The following is a 19,830-nucleotide window of genomic DNA, read 5'->3' on the forward strand; positions in this document are numbered from 1 at the left end:
CTGCTCTGCCTGCATCCCACCGGTCCCTGCCCAGGGTCCCTGGGAAGGTGTGGAGATGGTGACAGACTCAGGGTTGGGTCATGGCCCTGACTCTCACAAGTAATTGTGGGCAGAAGTAGAAAGGATCCTTGTCTGGGGTACTATGAAATGGCAGGGTGACACCACCAATACAGGGTGGATTTTACTGTGAGGCAGAATCCTTTCACCTGCCTTGGCACTGGACTTGGCTGGTTTTCAGGGGGCCACCATTTTGGGCATCCTCATGGCCAGGGTCTTGAATGTGGTGATGACCAGTGAGGTCTGATGCTGCCCCACACCAGGCAGGGCCCAGGAGGGAGAACTGGTGAGGCATGACCTTGAGGTTCAGTCCAACTCTGGCCTTTAAGGTTGCCAGAAAAAGGGGGACAACATTGGGCGCCATTAGGTGTGGACCCAGGGACCCTGTGCTGTCTCCTCTGCCCACTTCCTTCCTCCTCGAGTTTCCTTTTCTGGAGCAAGGCAAAGCCCAGGATGCTGGCAGGGCTGTGTTTGCAGGTGGCTGTGCTCCATGTCATTTCCTGTGTGGTTATAAATATTCACACCCGAGAGTCAGACTGCATCATCTTCAAACGGCGAGCAGTGAGCTCTGGGGTGGAAACAGGGCAGCCACTAAGCTCTGTCCTGCAGGAAGTGTGAGGACGTGCCAGGGAGCCCTGCTCACCACTTCCCTCCCTGGTGGGTGGGGGCTGCAGGGAGAGCAATCCCCTTCCCTTCCCGGGGCCTCCTCACCTGGCTGAGCTTTGTGGCTGGGGTTCCCGGCAGCTCAGGGACTTTCTCAGGAGATGGTGAAAGACGTCTGGGTGGTAGCCTTATCACCATGAGCTCTTTTAGCTTTTTCTCTCCACCACACACATACACATAAACACACATGCACGCACACACATGCACACGTGTGCACACGCACACACCCACATAGCACGAGCACACACACACAGTACACATACGTGCACACTTATGCATACACTCACACATGTGCACACACGTTATGTACACACATCCACACATGCACACTCCCCACATGCACACGTGCACACACATGCACAAACACACATACATGCATGTTCACATGTACACACGTGCACACACGTTACGTACACAGGTCCACACGTATGTACACAGGTCCACACGTGTCTACACAGGTCCACACATATGTACACAGGTTCACACATGCACGCCTCACATGCACACGTGCACACACATACGCACACACATACACATACGTGCACACTCACATGCATACACACACATGCACACATATTTCTTACACATATCCACACACATACACACACATATGCAAACACACACGTGCACACTCACATGCATGTATTCATGCATGTGCACACACATTACGTACACAGGTCCACACACACACGCACACACTCCACACATATGCACCTCACACACACATACACACATACAGGTGCACACGCACACATGTGTACAGAGATGCATGCACGTGTGTGCACACACACGCAGCATCTTGGCACCGGGCGGCTGGGGGCCAAGGTCTGGGTCCACTGTAAAGATGGGGAAACCGAGGCGCAGAGTCCAGTGGCCGTCTCAGTCTCGGCAGAGCCGGCCTGAGAGGGGGCCTCCCGCGCCGGGCTCCTCCCGGCTTCGCTGCCTCTCCAGGGAGTTGCTAAGTGTGATTAACTGGAGCACTAATTGGCAGAGGCCGCAGAAAGAGCCTGAGTGGTGGCGAGGAGAGTCCTGTTTCCGTTTGATTTACAAGAGCCCGGCGAGCCTGCCGTCCGCGTCCTAACAGGCACGAGAGGAACGGGCAGCAGCCGCCTTAGAAAAGGCCAGAGCCCGGCTCCCCGCGCCTCTCCCAGGCAGCGCCATGGGAGGCAGGGTGGGAGCCAGGGCGAGGGACTCAGGCCGGGAGCGGATGTATGCACGGGGCCTCCCGATCCGGGGCTGCCAGCCTGTGCTTACGACCCAAGACCTTGTGTTTAGGACTGGGTTCCCCAGCAGCCCCGGAGCCAGAGTTGTCACAGCAGGCGAGGCGCTCACTGCTGCCGGTGGAGAGCCCCCGTCTCTGGCTTTGGCAGAGGCCCAGGGCGGGAAGCAACCTGGCTGAAGGCCGCAGGCCGTGGGGACAGCGTCTGGCAAACCCGGGGCTGGAGACCTGGTGCAATATTGCTCCTAGTGCCACAGCCTCTGTGGTGATGCGTGTGTGTTGTGTGTTGTGTGTGTGTGTGAGAGAGAGACAGACAGAGTGAGAGAGAGAGAGAGAGTGTGTGTGTGAGAGAGACAGACAGAGTGAGAGAGAGAGAGAGAGTGTGTGTGTGAGAGAGAGAGACAGAGAGAGACAGAGAGAGAGAGACAGAGAGAGAGTGTGTGTGTGTGAGAGAGAGACAGAGAATGTGAGAGAGAAAGAGACAGTATGTGTGTGTGAGAGAGACAGAGAGAGACAGAGAGAGAGAGACAGAGAGTGTGTGTGTGAGACAGAGAGAGACAGAGAGAGAGAGACAGAGAGAGAGACAGAGAGAGAGTGTGTGTGTGTGAGACAGAGAGAGAGAGTGTGTGTGTGTGAGAGAGAGAGAGAGAGTGTGTGTGTGAGAGAGAGAGAGAGAGTGTGTGTGTGAGAGAGAGAGAGAGTGTGTGTGTGTGAGAGAGAGAGAGAGTGTGTGTGTGTGAGAGAGAGAGAGAGAGTGTGTGTGTGTGAGAGAGAGAGAGTGTGTGTGTGTGTGAGAGAGAGAGAGAGTGTGTGTGTGTGAGAGAGAGAGAGAGAGAGTGTGTGTGTGTGAGAGAGAGAGAGAGAGAGAGAGAGAGTGACAGTGAGAGAGAGAGAGAGAGAGTGTGTGTGTGTGAGAGAGAGAGAGAGTGTGTGTGTGTGAGAGAGAGAGAGAATGTGAGAGAGAAAGAGACAGTATGTGTGTGAGAGAGAGAGAGTGTGTGTGAGAGAGAGAGAGACAGTGTGTGTGTGAGAGAGACAGAGAGAGACAGAGTGTGTGTGTGTGAGAGAGAGAGAGAGAGTGTGTGTGTGTGAGACAGAGAGAGAGAGTGTGTGTGTGTGAGAGAGAGAGAGAGAGTGTGTGTGTGTGAGAGAGAGAGAGAGAGTGTGTGTGTGTGAGAGAGAGAGAGAGTGTGTGTGTGTGAGAGAGAGAGAGAGAGTGTGTGAGAGAGAGAGAGAGAGTGTGTGTGTGAGAGAGAGAGAGAGAGTGTGTGAGAGAGAGAGAGAGAGTGTGTGTGTGAGAGAGAGAGAGAGTGTGTGTGTGTGTGAGAGAGAGAGAGAGTGTGTGTGTGAGAGAGAGAGAGAGTGTGTGTGTGTGAGAGAGAGAGAGTGTGTGTGTGTGAGACAGAGAGAGACAGAGAGAGAGAGAGAAAGAGAGATATCTCACTCCTGGCCTCCCGGTCATCCCGGCTCCCAGTGGGCCGGGGAGCGCTTTGCCCTCCTGGTGAGTGGGGAGGAATGAGCTGGGCGCGCGCCAGGCTCCGGCTCAGGGAGCCTCCCGTCATGTCATCCGGTCACTGCTGCCGGCGCCTGGCTGATCTTGGCGTCCCGTAAGTGGCCCTTTGGGATTTCACATGCAGCTGTGCCTGCTGCATCCCAACCCTGTCTTTATCTGGGTGATGTTTTGGCTTTCCTGAGCCATCTCTGGCCTTCTTTCTCATTTCAGCAAGAACCTGGGTAGGAAAATGGGCTATTTATTGGCCTCCCAAAATGCCAACGGGCTGCACGCAGGGCCTGTTTCTGAAGGCAGGACACCAGCAAACAGGCTGCGACATAAGATTAGCATCCGTTGGCTTCTTTGGGTGACAGCCCAGGGGCAAAAGGTTGAATCCCTCCCCAATTTTGCGTCGCGGTGGCTTTCGTGGCTGCCGCAGGCTTGGGTAGAGGAGGGAGACCGGATGTCACTGCCGCAGGGAGGCCAGGCCGAGGCGGCTGGGGAGCTGCGGGGAAGCGGGGGTGGGGCGGCTTTCGCTCCTCCAGGCTGTCACTCTAGCACGTTCCGTGAGAGCCCAGCTCCCTGAGAAATAAAAATGCCACTCTGAATTTAAGTGATCCGTTCTTCTGGGACATTCTTCCCAGCGACAGGACTGTGAACATGAAAAGTAAAAGGGAAACAATGTGATAGTTCAGAAATCACGGTTTTCAGGGGGCTGCAGAACTCAGATAGCCCGAGGACAGGTCCTGGGAGGAAGGGCCTTGTTTGGATCTGTGAGTGAGAGCAACGCGGCTTGGCAGTGTCTGCTCGACGTGCAGGGAGATCTTACCCCAGCCACTTTGGCAGGGCCCAGGCCTCGGTGAGGCGGTGCTGAAGCGGAAGTCTCCGCTTTAAGTGTGAAACTCGGGGGGCAGAGCAGAGGTGGGGAAGAGAGGGTCAGACAGCCGGCCCCGCCGCGGTTGGGGTGGCGAGTGGCGGGCGGCGGCGCCTTCCCTTCGCTTTCCCTTGGGCTTCTGGCCCGGGAGCTACCCCTTTGGCGTCCAGGACGTTCCCTACCACGGCCGCGCGTCACTAGGGGGCGCCGGAGCCCTTCCTGAAAGTGCCGCCGTCCCCTGCAGGGCCGGCCCGGGGCCCGCTGGGGGCTGCAGGGGCTGCGGGGTCTGCAGGAGGGGGCGTCCCGGGATCCCTGCCCACGGGGCCGCCGGATGTTGGGACGGCTTTTCCACGTCCGCAGAAGCCAGAGTTCCGGGAACCCCAGGGGAAGGCCAGAGGGAAGCCCCAGCTGAGGGAGGACTCAGGGAAGGGTGTTGTCTTCTCCTCACTACTTCCCGTTCTCTGTCTTGGGTCGCCTCTGTGTTCTGCAGTGACCTGTCACCTGTCAATGCTCCAGACTGAAGTTAAACGCCAGGCTTGATTTTTTTTTTTTTAGCTTGGAAATCATATCATAGCTGAATAAGGATATTTTACAATCTGCTTGTTTGTAACCTTTTGTCAATAAATGAAGAAACTGGGGATGACAGACTGACTGTAGGTCCTTTTGAGATCCTGAGTCATCGACGTCCCCCTGGCCCACCGAGGGAGCCCTGTGGCTTTCCTTCCAGGCCTTAAAGGAGAGGGGGCGGGGTCGGGGACGGAGGGGGGGAGAGAGAGAGAGAAGGAGGGAGAGAAGGAGGGAGGGAGGGAGGGAGGGAGGGAGGGAGAGAGCGCATCGTGGATGTAAAGACAGTTCTGGGACGATTTTTGCAGAATATTCTCTGGAACAGGCAGACTAGACTTTCCCTAGTGTTCGTGTGGGAGGAAGGTCTGGGACGGGGCATCCTCCAGCCCGCGGTCATTAATCACGGTGCGATATGAACTCCAGGTTGAAGAGAGCCTGGTGAGCCTCCTCACCGACTTCCACTGAGCGCCCCATTTTCAGCCTTTCAGTCACGCCCGAGAACTTGCCATTTTAACTCCTTGGGCATTTATGCTCCCCGCACACCCCATTGATAGAGTTAACTTGTGAAAATTTTAAAGAATTCATTCTGACGCAGCGGACCACTTGTAAATCCTGTCAGTTGTGTGCGGTGAGCTATGCCATAGAGAAATGGCCGCTGTGGGTGGAATTCAGGAAATCTCTGCACACAGGTAGAAGAACGAGATTTCCCTGTATAATACAGGATGAATGCCTGTGGCCAGGGCCTGCTAAGCCTAGCTCACAATTCACCCTGTAAGCACCGGGACTGGTACCAAGTCAGTCTCTTGCCCTAAAAGTCACAATTTATGCTTCTAATTTTAATTTTCCTGAGCTTAGATCCCAGAAGGATTTATTAAATTTGCTTTGAGGAACCCATTAACTCTAAACTGAATAATGATGTTACTCTAGGCTTAGAATGGGTTGATAGTAAATTCTCCATCCACAGGACTCTAGGAAGCCTGTATTCCTCCACGGCAGGATTCTAAGTCGGTTCGTAAATGAAAAGGTTTACTCAATTTACCTAAAAGTTATTAGTAATTAACTAACATCGAGAGACCATTGCCTGCAGGGTGGTAAATAGCAAATGAGAAGTCTGGCAAAGGGAGGACATTCATTATGTGGCTTAAATGAGAAGGTCGAAAATTCAAATGGCTTATCAGTACCTCTTTGGTACTCTGGCTTAACTCTGTGGTTAAAATGGGCGATAATGACTTATCACTCATTTTTATTTATTTTTTTCCATGGGTCTGGTAGGGTGTTCAAAGCCAAATGAAAAACTTGTGGAAAACCTAGGTAAACAGCTCAATGGTCTTTGTTTTGGAAATGATGGCCAGTCAAACTTGCTTATCTATACAGTAGAGCCGTGAGGAGCTAGAAATACTGGCAAGCAGAGGGGCACTCAAGGCATCTGTTTTGTTTAGTGTCCGGGGGACATAACCTGACATAATATAAGTCATCAGGTTATAGAATGAAAAATGCTAGTCCTGGCTATAAATGATGGCAGTTTTGGAAAGATCGAGTGTCCGTGGGAAGGGGGACGGTAAGGAGTATCTGCGGTACCTGCCCGGGTAGCATTATGAGGAGGCTGTGACGTAGTGGAGGGTACTAGCTCAAGGGAATCTCTGCTCACCTTAACTTGAGGCACTTCTGTGACCTTGGACAACTCACATTTCTGTAAGTCCCTTCCACCTCCAGCTTCTGGAATGGGATGCATTTTGTGGACTGGGATGCTGGAATCAGATCACTCCTTGAAGGAAAGTGGGATGAAATTTGGATCTCTATGAAAGGGGTGAGATCTTAATATGTTGCCCTTTGAGGCTTCCCAGGGGGCAGACTCACCCCACTCGACTAGAGCTCAAATGATACCCCCCACCCCTGCCAGGTGGGTGGTGGCAGTTCTTGGTCCAGGTGGACCTTGTCCTCCTCTGTACAACAGCAAGCGAGCAGCTGTGAGCACCACCTGGGTGGTTTTGCCCAGACAGAACACGATGTGGATCAGTGCCTTCCGGCTTCCTCTCTTGGATCCCTCCTTTCCAAAAGCACCTCGGACAGCTGATTTGCTGTCAGCAGGCGAGAGAAACAACTGCATTCAGGAGTAGCCCGGGGCAAAAGGAGAAAGAAAAGATGGTGAACAGAGTGAAGAATGGGCACGAATAGGAAAAGCATCAAGGGCATTCTTTCATTAAAATTTTTTTTCTTTTTTTTTAAGAGACAGGGTCTCGTGTCGCTCAGGCTGGAGTGCAGTGGTGCGATCACAGCTCATTGTAACCTCCAGCTCCTCTCCTCATCTTTTCAAGCGCTTGAGGACTGGTCCTGATTTGAGGTGCTTATATTCAGGTGCTGCCCTTCTGTTGCGGTCTGGCAGTTAGAACCCCATGCAACTGTTAGGAAATGTGTGGTGAATGTAAAGACACAAATTTCACGGGATGTAGCAGCAGCATATCCTATATTCTGATTATTTTTTCTAAGGTATAATTTTTACCGGCACCTTTTTTATTTGCATTTGTTCAGACATTACTTTTTAGGGAAAAGAGTGTAGAGAAGGAAAGCAGTAATTCACCTGTTTTTCTGGATTTCCGTTTTGATCATGTGAAAGTCTAATTCGAGGAGAAGAAAATAGACCAGTTTGCAGAGTGGAATGACCTGATTCTTGTTGGATCAACACGTTATGCAGTTGAGGTTGTCACTAGAAAGCAAGTGTGATGAAGTCTGCCTTTTCCGACTAAAATCAAAGCCCTGGCCTGCCGGCCAGAATTGCTGAACGAAGCATCCTCTAGTCAGCCGGTCTATATGTAGATTTCGACATCTCCAGGAGGCTGCAAGCCTATCAGGCCCAAACTGATTCTTCTAATCAAGTGTTTTAATTAAGCACACTTATTGCCAGGATCACAGGAATGAAGCCTGCTCTCGAGTAGTAATGGGCGGTACTTTTGTAAATTCTTCTTTACAGTTAGTGTGTTTGGCTTTGTGGGGGTGTGTTTACTGTTTTCTTAAAGTAGGCCATGGGAGGGTCCCCTGTGAAGTTCACTCTGCTGAGCCAGCAGTCTGGCCAGTGGACAGAAAAAAGATACTACCAACTGGGTTGCAGATGAATCAATTCCCCAACGACTGCATCTATTTGCATCCTCCACGTTAAACACAAAAGCAATGCCGGCTAGCCCAAGATTTGAAAAAATATAAAAGCACACACACATTGGGTTGGCTTTTATTGGAATGCCTAGATGCAATCTATAGTCATCAAGTTATGGAAAATTCAGGTCACATATAAAGTTAAGAAGGCAAATGAAAAGAACAATACAAATCAGACAAAATTTACATCTCAAAATATCATGAAAGCATTTTGACTGGCTTTGCCTAAAATACTTTGAATATCAATTTCTTTTTTGTAAGCTAATTCTTTTCATTATACAGTCCCCCACCCCCTCCCAACTCTTAGAAAAAGGTCTTTTGTTTACATATTCCCCAAGGTCACTATTTCTCGTAAAAGCATGTCCAGATCACAAGTCTTTTTAGAAAGAAATAGGCTCATTATACCTACTAACAAGACACTAATTGGGTTGATTTGATTTCATCTAAAATAAGCACCAGGAGATACTCCAAATCTGTTATTTATTGGTGCCCGTGTGAAGACCAGTCCATGTCAAGAAGAGGTTAAGACTATGATTTCACTTCTGTCATGTGGCACAAGCTTTTCATGGTACTACATCAGAAACATGTCTGAGAATTTAGACTCAGAGCCTATTTCACCCAAAAGTACTTACAGCATGCTAAATACAGGCCTGCAGAAGTTCCACGGAACAGAACTGCAAATACCTAAGTTAACAGTTAAAAAATAAAATGGAAAACAGAATCATGTTTATGTGGTTTGAAATCTCATAGTTTTCTAAATTTGGGCTTCCTAATACTTGCCAAAGGATTTCCAGAATAAAAAATATTAATGCTAATCTGTGCTTTCATTCTAATAAAATATCAGCATTCATTAGAGGATTAATTACTTCGGTATGCTCTACCAAATACACAAAGACAGTAATAGCACTGATACTGTAAATTCAGTAGCTATTTTGAAACTTTCCCAGCCAATCTGTTTAATAAACACACCTACTGTGCAATTTAGAGTATGTGATACATACAAAGCAGTTAGAAAATTATTTTCAATACATCACTTGAACCTTTATATTTACGACATGTTCACTTGCTATATTTTATCACCATTATACATAGAGGAAAACAGTGTGTACTATAGCTCAATGAACTGAGAAATATCTTCTAAAAATATTTTTGTGGCTGAATTTAGTGCTCAGGAAAGAGATTGGTCAGGGCTGAGCTGACACGGAAGTGCAGATGGCGGCTGGGCTGGTTCCCACACGCGAGCTGCTTGTGTGCAGAAGGGCGCGGCTGCCACTCACTTCCAGCTGGATCTGCCACCCCCGGCTTCCCCGAGACAGAGCAGAGGCTGTCATTCAAACCAGCCCCAAGATGGTTTGGTCATGTGGGCTTAGAGGAGCTTCTGTTTCCCTTTTTTGTCCCTCTTGGTGACCAAGGGTACAAACCCAAAACTAGCAGAGTAACCCTGACCGGCTCCATCTGCTCACCCACCACTGCTCGGTTTCTGCTGTCTTTCCTAGATCTTAAGACACGTGTTTAGGATCACCACTACATTAGATCCTTTCCTCCTCCTGTTTCCCCAGCATCTGATGTGGTCTCTCCTCCATCATGAGACAGAGCTTTGGAACAGCAACAGTAAAAACCCCGGGGTTAATTCTATCAACTCCCCATCGACTGGCAAGGTTGAGAGAGGGCCAGAGAACCCTTCCTCCCGTTTTCTCCAATCTTCCCTTACATTCCACCAGCCCTAGTTGTCTGCTGTGCCTCTCAGTTGACAATGCTGAGGACACTGGCTTGATGTGTGAGAGAGGGAAGAGAAAGGAGCTCTCTGATTCGCCACCCACCTAGAATTGCACGGTCCTATCCATCTAGTGATAGAAGCTTGCACATTTTTTCAACCTAATACAAAAATATTAACACTTCTGGACATTATAGGCATAAGTTGTTATATCTCTACAATATAATAATTTATACTGTACAGCTATAACAGATAACAAAAGGTGCAATCCTTTTAAAAAAGTCACACAGTTCACGTTTTTATCATTTTATTTTTAAGTATAAACTTTTTAAACACTTTACATAAATTAACTCCTCTGAGACTAATATTTGATGTACAGTAAATTGTAATTCATATAAAAATCCATAAACAACTTGTCTCACATAATTTACAAAAAAATCAGGATTTCCTTTGCTTATCAGTGGCAAGGATTCTAGTTGCCAGTTTTTTCCCCGAAGGCAAACCACGCTAGCATTGTAAAACCCATGAACAAATCCCGCCGCAGACGTCACTGCGCCAATGTCTTTCTACAAAGCTGCACAGGGAAAGCAGTTGGTTGTCTAGAAACAGTAACTTTGCCCCACATTGTAAAATGAACAGAGATAGCTATCACATCCTATGCAGACAGACTACTTCTTGTAAGCAAAGGTCGACAATTCGGGACTATTTGGAAACACTGTATGCATTGTTTTTTTCCTTTTTAAAGTTAGTTAAATACAGTGCCTCGAAAGGAGCAGACGGCCCAGCGCAAAAGGTCGCGGCCTTTGTCCTTGATGATTTTTTTTTCTCTGGCTACGTTCAGTCCGACTGAGTGCAGCGCTATGCATATGTAAACATATTCGTTAAAGCCGATCACCTTTAAGGTCAATCAGAAAAAAGCGGTCCTTGTTTTCGCGGTGTGGGTGTGGGTTCTAACAGCAGTCTCGTTCTCCCGGGAGGAAGGCTCTTGGGCGTTGGAGAGTCCCACTCGGGTTGTGCCACAGGACAATGTGAGCAGGGCGTGAGCGGCTCGGCGGGCGCGGCCCGGGCGTTACCTCCTGCCGATCTCGCTCTGCCGCAGGAACTGGATGTTGTTGGCACTGTCGGCCAGCTCGGGGTACTGCTCCACCGAGAGTACGTAGTACCCGTCGTAGCCCTGCACCTTGCCGGCGCTCAGCAGCTGCCGCTTCTCGCCCTCCGTCCAGAGGCGCGCGCCCTCCTCGCCGTCGCGCACGCGCTGCTGCTCGCGCGCCCAGGCCCGGGCGAGTGCGCGCTGCCGCGCCTGCTCCAGGATGCGCGCCTTCTCCTCGTCCAGGGTCATGCCGTAGCGCACGTGCAGCGCCAGCGCGCCGAACTGCATCTCCACGTCCGCGAACCTGCGCGTCCTGCCGTTCACCACCGTGGTGGACTGCGACACCGTCACGTTGATGCCGTTCTCCAGCGCCTTGCGGCCGCTGGTCAGCCGCAGCGTGCCCAGGTCGCTCTCGGGCGTGGTGGTCTTGATGAAGTAGTGCGTGTCCTTGCCCTCGATGGTGAAGTGCAGGTTCTCCAGGTAGAAGGCGTTGTTGAGCACGGCCGCCACCTTGATGCAGTCCTCGTTGGCGATGTTGAGCACGTTGGTCTGCACGCGGCCCTGGCTGACGGCCAGCATGACGCCCTTGCCGATCAGCGACTTGACCGTGGCGAACCACAGCCAGGACTGCGCGCCGCCGGCCCGGCGCCGGCTCACCTGCACCTCGGCCATCTTCCCCAGCGACAGGAAGGCCTTGGCCTGCCGCGCCACTTGCTGCTGGACTCCGAAGATGGGCTGCGGGAGAAACACAACAGGGAGCGCGTCAGAGGCGGCCGGGAGCCTCCCCACTCCTGACCCACACACGGGGCTCTGGGGGCAGCGCCGAGGCATGCATGGAAGCCCCGGGGTCCTTCCCGATCAGAAGGCTGAAAGGCTGACAGCCCGGGGGAGGAAGCACTGGAGATCCCTCCCCATCAAGGTGATCCCAGTGCTTTGGAACCCCCAAACGGCTCGCGCATCGTGGATCACTTTAAAGCTTTCTTCGTTTCTAACATGGGAAAAATAGTCCTGTTTCTTGCTTTTCTCTTACAGTTTCTAGAGGCTCTTTTCCCACGCCCACCCCGCGTGGGGAACCCAGCTCATCCGGACCTCCATGCTCGTAGCTTTCTCCACAGGAGACTGAGAAGCCACCAAACACACAGAGGGATCTGAACAGCTGGGGATACTTAGGGCGGATCACTGGGCCCCGCTTCGTATGCTTTGAAATGCTTCCATTTAAGTCAACTCTGTCCCCTCTCCTGGCAGAGTTTTCAGCTGAAGATGGTGAGTGTAACGGCAGAACTGAAATGTACAGGGATGAGTGGACGGTGGGGCAGCTGGAGATATTTGTTACTTTAGGAAAACAATTATTTTTCTCAGACTTAGGGACAGTGGGCCGTCTAGATTGGCAAATGTTTCAAATTGGGGGCATCTTAACTCAGCCATTTCTTATACTACCAGATGTTTGTCTGGCCATTGTTTCCCAAATGAAAACATGTTTCATCTGCGGCAATGAAAGAAACAGTTGTTTTTCTGCACTTATGGCAGCCTCAATGTCTTTGCCCACGATTCCCTTTGCTGTCCTTATGGTGTGCTTCTCTTGACAGAGAACTTGAACCATATTTAAAAGGCTGCTCATATTTAAAAGGCTGCTTAGGAAAAGAGCTGGCAAGTCCATTTGTACAGTTAGATGTAAGTGTTTTCAGGCATGTTGGAAAGTCATACACAGTTAGGATGTGCATGTTCAAATGCGTTAGGAAACTTCGGTATGTATTCATGCCGCTATATCAGTGTAGACAGACAGTCACGCACTGCTTAACCATGGGGATGTATTCTGAGAAATGCGGCATTAGGCCATTTCATCCTTGTGTGAACATCACAGAGTGCACTTACACAAACCTAGATGGTGTAGCCTACTACACACCTGGGCTATACTGGGATGCCTATGGCTTCTAGGCTGCAAACCTGTCTACAGTGACTGTACTGAATACTGAAGGCTACTGTACCACCATGGTAAGTACTTGTGTATCTAAACATAGAAGAGGTACAGTAAAAATACGGTGTTGGCAGAGCCTGGTGGCTCATGCCTATAATCTTAGCACTTTGGTAGGCAGAGGCATGAGGATCGCTTGAGCCCAGGAGTTCAAGACCAGCCTGTGCTACACAGGGAGACTCCATCTCTACGAAACATAAAAAATTAGCTAGGTGTGGTGGCATGTGCCTGTGGTCCCAGATACTTGGGAGCCTGAGGTGGGAGGATCGCTTGAGCCCAGGAGGTCAAGGCTGCACTCCAGCCTGGGTGACAGAGTGAGACTCCATCTCAATTTAAAAAAATATATGATATTGTAATCTTGTATGATCACCACCTTATACAAGGTCTATCATTGATCAAAATGTTGCACACACATGACTATATTTGTAACTTATGAAAAAGGAATTGCTTTTATATTAGGTATGAAACCACAACAGGTACTGGTACTGTAGACAGCCTGTGTGTGTGTTAACCATGGCTGCCTCTTCTCTTTGTTTTCATTGAAATGATAGGAAATTGCTCAAGGGGTGGCTGGGAATTAATCGCTCTAAGAAAGTCTGCACTGTCTTATCATCATGGAGTCACCCCATTTCTCCATCTCTAGTTATTCTTACTGTAAGCGTGAAATTCTGATATTTTGCTGTGCATTCCTTTCTGATCTCTGACTGGTGGGGATTAGATGTGCCACTTTCTGAAGCAGCAGCTTTGACTTTGTAATTTTCTATTATATTTCTTTTATTTCTTGTAATGGTTACAGGCCTCTTGATCTATTATGCTCAGGAAAATGCCATAAACCTTCCTGGTTGTAGGTGGACCCTTACCAGAGGACATTTATTTTTATTTTTAATCTTTTTAAATTTTTAATATTTTCCCGTGAAACACTATTAATTATTATTATTATTTTTTGAGACGGAGTTTTGCTCTTGTTGCCCAGGCTGGAGTGCAATGGCGTGATCTTGGCTCACCACAACCTCCGCCTCCCGGCTTCAAGCGATTCTCCTGCCTCAGCCTCCCGAGTAGCTGGGATTACAGGCGTACCCCACCACGCCGGGCTAATTTTGTATTTTTAGTAGAGACGGGGTTTCTCCATTTGGTCAGGCTCGTCTCCTGACCTCAGGTGATCCGCCCACCTCGGCCTCCCAAAGTGCTGGGATTCCGGGCATGAGCCACCTTGCTCGGCCGAAACACTGTTAATTTTTAAAGAAGCTGAACTTTGTAGCATTGTTTGTGGGTTGCTAATTTGTAAAATGGGTTCCGGGCCCTCTTGTTTATTGTAGTTTTGCCTTCAGGTCCATGCTTTCTTGGGGTTCTTTTGAGAAAGCCAGCACTGGAAAGTGAGCTGCTGCATTTCTATGTTTTCATTAGCATTTGCTGAAAACATATTTAGGCCTGTTTAACAGGCCTCTGGTTTGTTGAACACAAATGCAGAGGAAGTGTTGTTTTTTTCCCCTTAAAAGAGTCAAAAAATTACAAACTGTCTTGGTACAGTTTTCACAAAGGTGGTTTCATTCGATATGGGTAGATAAGACACAAGCTACTTAACACCTTTCCGTGGGTCTTTTTGTTTCTTACCGGTATATCATCCCACTGCTGACTCTTCACAAGTTCATAAGAAGGTTCTGTTAAATCAAATTTGGGAACAGGGAATCCAGGAATAGCATTGTGCAGATGGAAACCAAATGTCACCAGCCAGCTGTTAACATCTAGGAGAAGAATGTTCAAAATGAAAGGTGTTGGAGTTTTGTCCTTTCATACATTTAAATTCTTACCATAAAAAGAAAATCCAATTTCACAATTAATAGTCTGAAAAAGAGCACATGTTTGCTTTCGTCCTACAAATCTAAACCTACTCTGTTTTTAGATATGAAGATGGGAAACTGCACAGCAGAACTATGGCAAATGCTACGAAAATTGCAGAGTAATAGATGCTCAGACAGACTGGGTAAGCCGTCATTCCTGCTAAGTTGCAGCCTGTGCTAGTAACAGTGATAGCAAGGGTAAGAACAATGCATAGCAGCAGGAGAGAGATATAACTTGCAGAAAACAAATGAAATTTGTTTTGTAGTTAGTAAAGGCTGGTCTCAAATAGAAGTGTGTTGTTAGCTCTCCAAAGCGATTGCCCAAGGATATGCGGACTTCCACAACCCATTTTCTATTAATAAAACCCCTAAATTGAGAGTATTAAAATCAACAGTTGATTCTTAATCAAAGATGAATGCTGAAAGCTGGCAAAACTGGCCAAGGGCACAGAAGTCCTGATTACCATCAGCTATGACTTCAAAGGCTCACTGTGCACAGGTGGAGACAAACTTTTTGGGGAAAGAACCTGGAAACCTTTAAGATGGTATTTTAAAATATTGCCATGTGACTCCAAAAGCCATTAAGCTGAGAATAAGGCTTTTATTCTATTCTGGAGGTTATAATGTTACAGAACTACTCAGCAGGCTTGCAGCTTTATGAGTACGGTTGGGTGTCGATTATTTTATATATTAAGCACATTGCTGGAAAATTTGAAATTGCATTTCACCTAATATATTTTATGCTGTTCCATCTCTCTTTTGAGGTTTTTCAGAAAATGCTGCTATGGCATTCCCTGCAGTCCACGTTGCTAGGAGAGGATGAATTCAGGAGCTGGGGGCTTTCCAGCCTTTCAGGCAGCCCCTGTCAACACCCCTTAAATAACCAGTGGTAAACTGCTTGTCAAAATGATGGAGAGCCACTTGATTCCCATTTCCTTCTCCAGGGCACAGACTCTCACCTCATTGCCAGGTTGGCAGGTCCTTCGTCCAGGCCTCATATGGCTATAAAACCACTGGTATTGTTTCCATTTGAAATGGGGTGGTAGTAGTGGTGGTGCGGAGAAATAAATCCTAAGTGGTTCACATAGGATGCAAAGTGATACAATTTGTGTGTATATGAGAGTGTATCTGAGTTTGGGGGGTGGGAGGGCCTTATTTTTGGGAGAAAATTCTCCCAAATGTTAGAGTATTGGGGGCAAAAATTCTGTTACTCTGAAAAATGTCTGCATAACAGTGAAAATCAGAGGGCCGTGAGTATTGAAGAGTACTGCCAAAATAATGGGATTTGAATGCAGATGTGTACTGAAAAACCCTGAATGAGAATAAGGGTGCTGCTGAATCAGGAGGCAGAAAGAAGGGACTTTCAGCTGGTTCACATGGGAAGAGATATAAAATGCTTTAGGCAGTCTGGAAAGGTAGGAAGCAGATGTGAAATGAACGGGGCAACCTGTTGAGCCTGTTTTGAGAACTGAGAGAACAGACATCTCAGTACACCTCAAATATTGAGCTGGAAAAGAGGCAGCCTAACGGAGCATCTCACACAAGCCAAAACCAAACAGAAATACCTTAAACCGAGCCCAAAAATAGACAACAGGAAAGAACCTTCCTCCTGGAAATATAAATGTGGTAGAGCGGTTAATGATGGTGCTGTATATCAGGAATGGAAGGTAGGAGCAGCAGGATTCAGAATTCTTGGAGTAGAGGTTGAGTGAAGAAGTCAGCTCACTAAAGGGAACTAGAGTAGAGCTTGCAAGGACCTTGTCTGTTTCACATGCTGGTGGTTCCATGGTGGCAACAGTGGGATCTGATGTTCTACATCTTGCATAACTAAAAAAGTAACATGCAGTAAACTTGGAAAGATCTTAAATCTGTACCCTGAAAGTTATCCCACATTTGTGGAAAAATTAGTATGCCTATTAGTATTGTCACCATGCAAGAACTGCACTGGCAATGAAGACAGTGATGTAAGAGACAGAAGTGAGACCAGACACAGGATCCACTGTCTAAGCAACTGATGGGAGAAATGGCTTCGTGACTGTCCTGAGGAGATGGTGGTGAAGCAGGAATTAAACACCTCCCAGGGATGAAATGGTGTCACCCTGTGTTATGTTTCACGTTAATCATCTCTATGAGAACTTCACACATGTATTTAAAAAACCCAAAATGACATATTCGTAAGGTAGTTACTATTTATTGTGGAATTTCAGGTATTATCTTTGTGCCCTAAGTTAGGCACTATTATCCCAATTTTATAGTTAAGGAAATGGAAACTCAAAAAACATGTGGCTTACAGAGCTACACAGCTTGTGGGAGAGCAGCTGAGATTGGAACTCCAATTTTGGGACTCTGTGTTCATCATGTTTTTTGCTTCCCCATGTTCCCCTTCTTTAAATGACTGGAGTTCATGTCATTTCAAAAACTTGTGGCCTTGGGCACTGGCAGGCAGAATAGCAAGTAACTATGTCTCATTTTCCCTTTGTGATTTCTCTATGGTTCCATAGAGAAATAAACGCATTAAAAGGTCAGCCATGTGACTTTGCTTGAGCAAAGAATGAAGTTTTTTAAAAAAACATTTCCAGTTATTTTGTGTATTAATCTAATGATGGTAGTCCTCCAGCACTTGGAAAAGAATCAAAATGCTTACCTGTAATGTAATCTTTCACGTCATGGATTTTGCTTGCAGGGTTGTTATTCCTAAACATGTACAAGTTAAAAGGAGCTGGGTCCTTCCCAATTCTTTTCCAGATTTCTATGTCAGGTGTTGTCCACCGTCCTGCCAAAATGTCATAATCTCTTTCTCCAAAGTGGATTAATTTGGTGAGTGGGTCATACAGGCCACCATGAAATCCAATGACCAGTTGAAAGTCAATATTGGAGTCAAAATAGATTTCACCGTATGCAGTGTACTGAATCTGTTTCAGCATAAACCCATTGCTACTGAACACAGCCAGTGGTGTCCCCGTGTTATCCGACGCAATGTAGAATTCATCCCCACTGCTGATTTCCATGGCAAAAAGATGGCCTTGGAGATCGTAATACAGGGATGTAATTTCTGAACTTGAATGGTTGTAGACATGAGTAATCCTAGTGGGATAAGTTAGGTCAGCATAAAAAAACTGCAGGTGCTGTCCTAGACTGGTTTTGCTAGAAACACGCCTTCCCAGGCCATCGTAACGGTAGATCACTGTCCAGCCACTGCCTTTACTGTAAACTCGAGTTAGAAGCCCCTTGGAGCTGTATTCAAAGATTTCCGTGCCTCTTTGGCGTAGGAAACCATCTTCATCCAGCCGATACTGAACATCACCCAGGCGAGTGATTCTGTCTCGCAGGTCATAGCGAAGGGGTGTCAGACGTGCACTGTTACTTGGGTTCAATAAATGGAGGTTTCCATTCAGATCATAGTTGTACCGCCACATTATCTTTTCATTGAGGTAAACTGTTTGGAGCTGTCCATCAACATCATATTCATAAGCATATTTGGTGGTGTTGGCAAAGGGCCCTATTTTAATTTCTCTCTTGGTTACCCGACCCATGTTATCATATTGAATTGTAATCCAGTACATGAGCGACCTGAATATCTCATACTGAATTTCCTTGATACGGCCATGAGCATCAAAGTGCTTCGTGTAGGTCATTACAGCTGTGGAAATGATCTGGTTAATATCATAATATATAACTCCAAATTTTCCAAACTGCTCAACTTTGCCAGAAATGTCATCAAACTGATAGAGATCAATAGGCAGTGGAGTTTCATTGATCACACCCTGCATGCTGGTCACTCGAAAGCTGTTGTCATAGCTATAGTCAAATCTTGCATTTACCATCCCATCTTCACTGAAGCGGAAAATCTGCCTGTCAATCAGGGGACCAATTTGCCTGTATCTAATGGTGCAAATAAAACCATCACTCTGGAGGTTTACTGTCTTTAGGACTCCTGCTGTTTCATCATAGGTAAAACTGACTCTTGTGCTATCATATAAAATTTCTGAGAGTCTGGTCTGCCTTCTGTATTTGAATAAGACCCTCCGACTTGTACCCAAGAAAGCCGTCTGCAGAAGCAGCCCCTCCTCGTTGTAGTCCGTGATGATGGAGGCGTTGCTTTCCGGGGGGTTGTATATGTTGCGGTAGTAGCCAATGGATCGGATGGTCTGCATGGTGTGGCGAGCCACACTGGGCATGGTGATGGCAGACAGGCGGTCCCACATATCGTATTCGAAGATATACTGCCGCTGGCTATGAAGCAGAAGAACCATGGACTGTAAAGAGAGAACATTCTGTTACCCAGTGTTTGTGAACAGGAGACGCAAAAGCAGATTTAGTGACCACAAATGCACAGAAACATTCCACTAGAGAAAATGATCTTCATTTTAACTGAGTTATCCTTGACCTTGTGTGTTGTTAACGTTTCTCTGCCTAATTTGCTTGGATGCTTAATTGTGAGGGGTTCTGCAATTAGCGGCTCAAGATTCACAACGTGCTGCCTGTCACGACGGATGGTACCATTCTTTTCCCAGACATTCAGAGCCAACCAGCAGATTGTCAATGGATCTGCATTAGTCATAATACAGGCATGATCAAAGCTGCTTTACACACAATATTTTGAGGAGAAAATAGCATATGGGGAATGCAGTTCCATCCATAATTAGCAATTATTTAGTAAGGTGGCTTTCCCCCCCTCACTCGACTGAAGAACCACTCAAATCATGTTTGATTTCTAGTGTACTTGGCGGAAGGGCAAAGCATTCACAATATTATTTTATAAAGACATAAAATTAGCCAAAAATGGTGAAAGTGTACATGAAGCATCAACACCAAAAAATATTGTGAAATTAATCACATGGTGAATGAGAGCTAGAAATGCCCTTAGTAGAAATATTCTATATACACATACAGCTAAATTGTTATAAGGCATCTGTACTGACAACAAAATCTCCATTTCTTTCTGTGGATATCAAATCCGATTTGTGTCTCAGGAACAATAAGAATGGTTTCTGGACTTCATACTGTGTTGGAGGTAAATTATGAAATGAGTAAATATATTAAAATGAACTCTGCCTATTTCATGAGCCACCGCAGAAAGACAAAATGACAGTCATTTATTAGGCCAACAAACGTGAGAGAAGGTCATCCCAGGCCGCTTAAGTCAAGCTCAGCAGTAGCACAGGGCTGTGGGTGGCTCTTCCCTCTGAGGAAGCTTCCT

The 19,830-nt window shown here is 47.4% G+C and overlaps 1 protein-coding gene across 1 annotated transcript in view; it reads right to left on the reverse strand.

Moving 5' to 3' along the window:
- Nucleotides 1–8,076: 8,076 nt before the first annotated feature.
- The window catches only part of TENM3 (teneurin transmembrane protein 3), a 2,279,939-nt gene continuing 2,268,185 nt past the window's right edge, over nucleotides 8,077–19,830 (reverse strand). The window contains exons 34-36 of the mRNA XM_050789940.1: nucleotides 17,275–18,886; nucleotides 14,404–14,534; nucleotides 8,077–11,555 (exon numbers count right to left, since the gene is read on the reverse strand). Of these exons, the coding sequence (XP_050645897.1) occupies nucleotides 10,800–11,555; nucleotides 14,404–14,534; nucleotides 17,275–18,886 (2,499 nt within the window). The 3' untranslated portion in view covers nucleotides 8,077–10,799. The remainder of the gene's footprint in view (nucleotides 11,556–14,403; nucleotides 14,535–17,274; nucleotides 18,887–19,830) is intronic.

The sequence above is a fragment of the Macaca thibetana genome, chromosome 5, assembly GCF_024542745.1.
Source record: "Macaca thibetana thibetana isolate TM-01 chromosome 5, ASM2454274v1, whole genome shotgun sequence".
Classification (NCBI taxonomy): Eukaryota; Metazoa; Chordata; class Mammalia; order Primates; family Cercopithecidae; genus Macaca; species Macaca thibetana.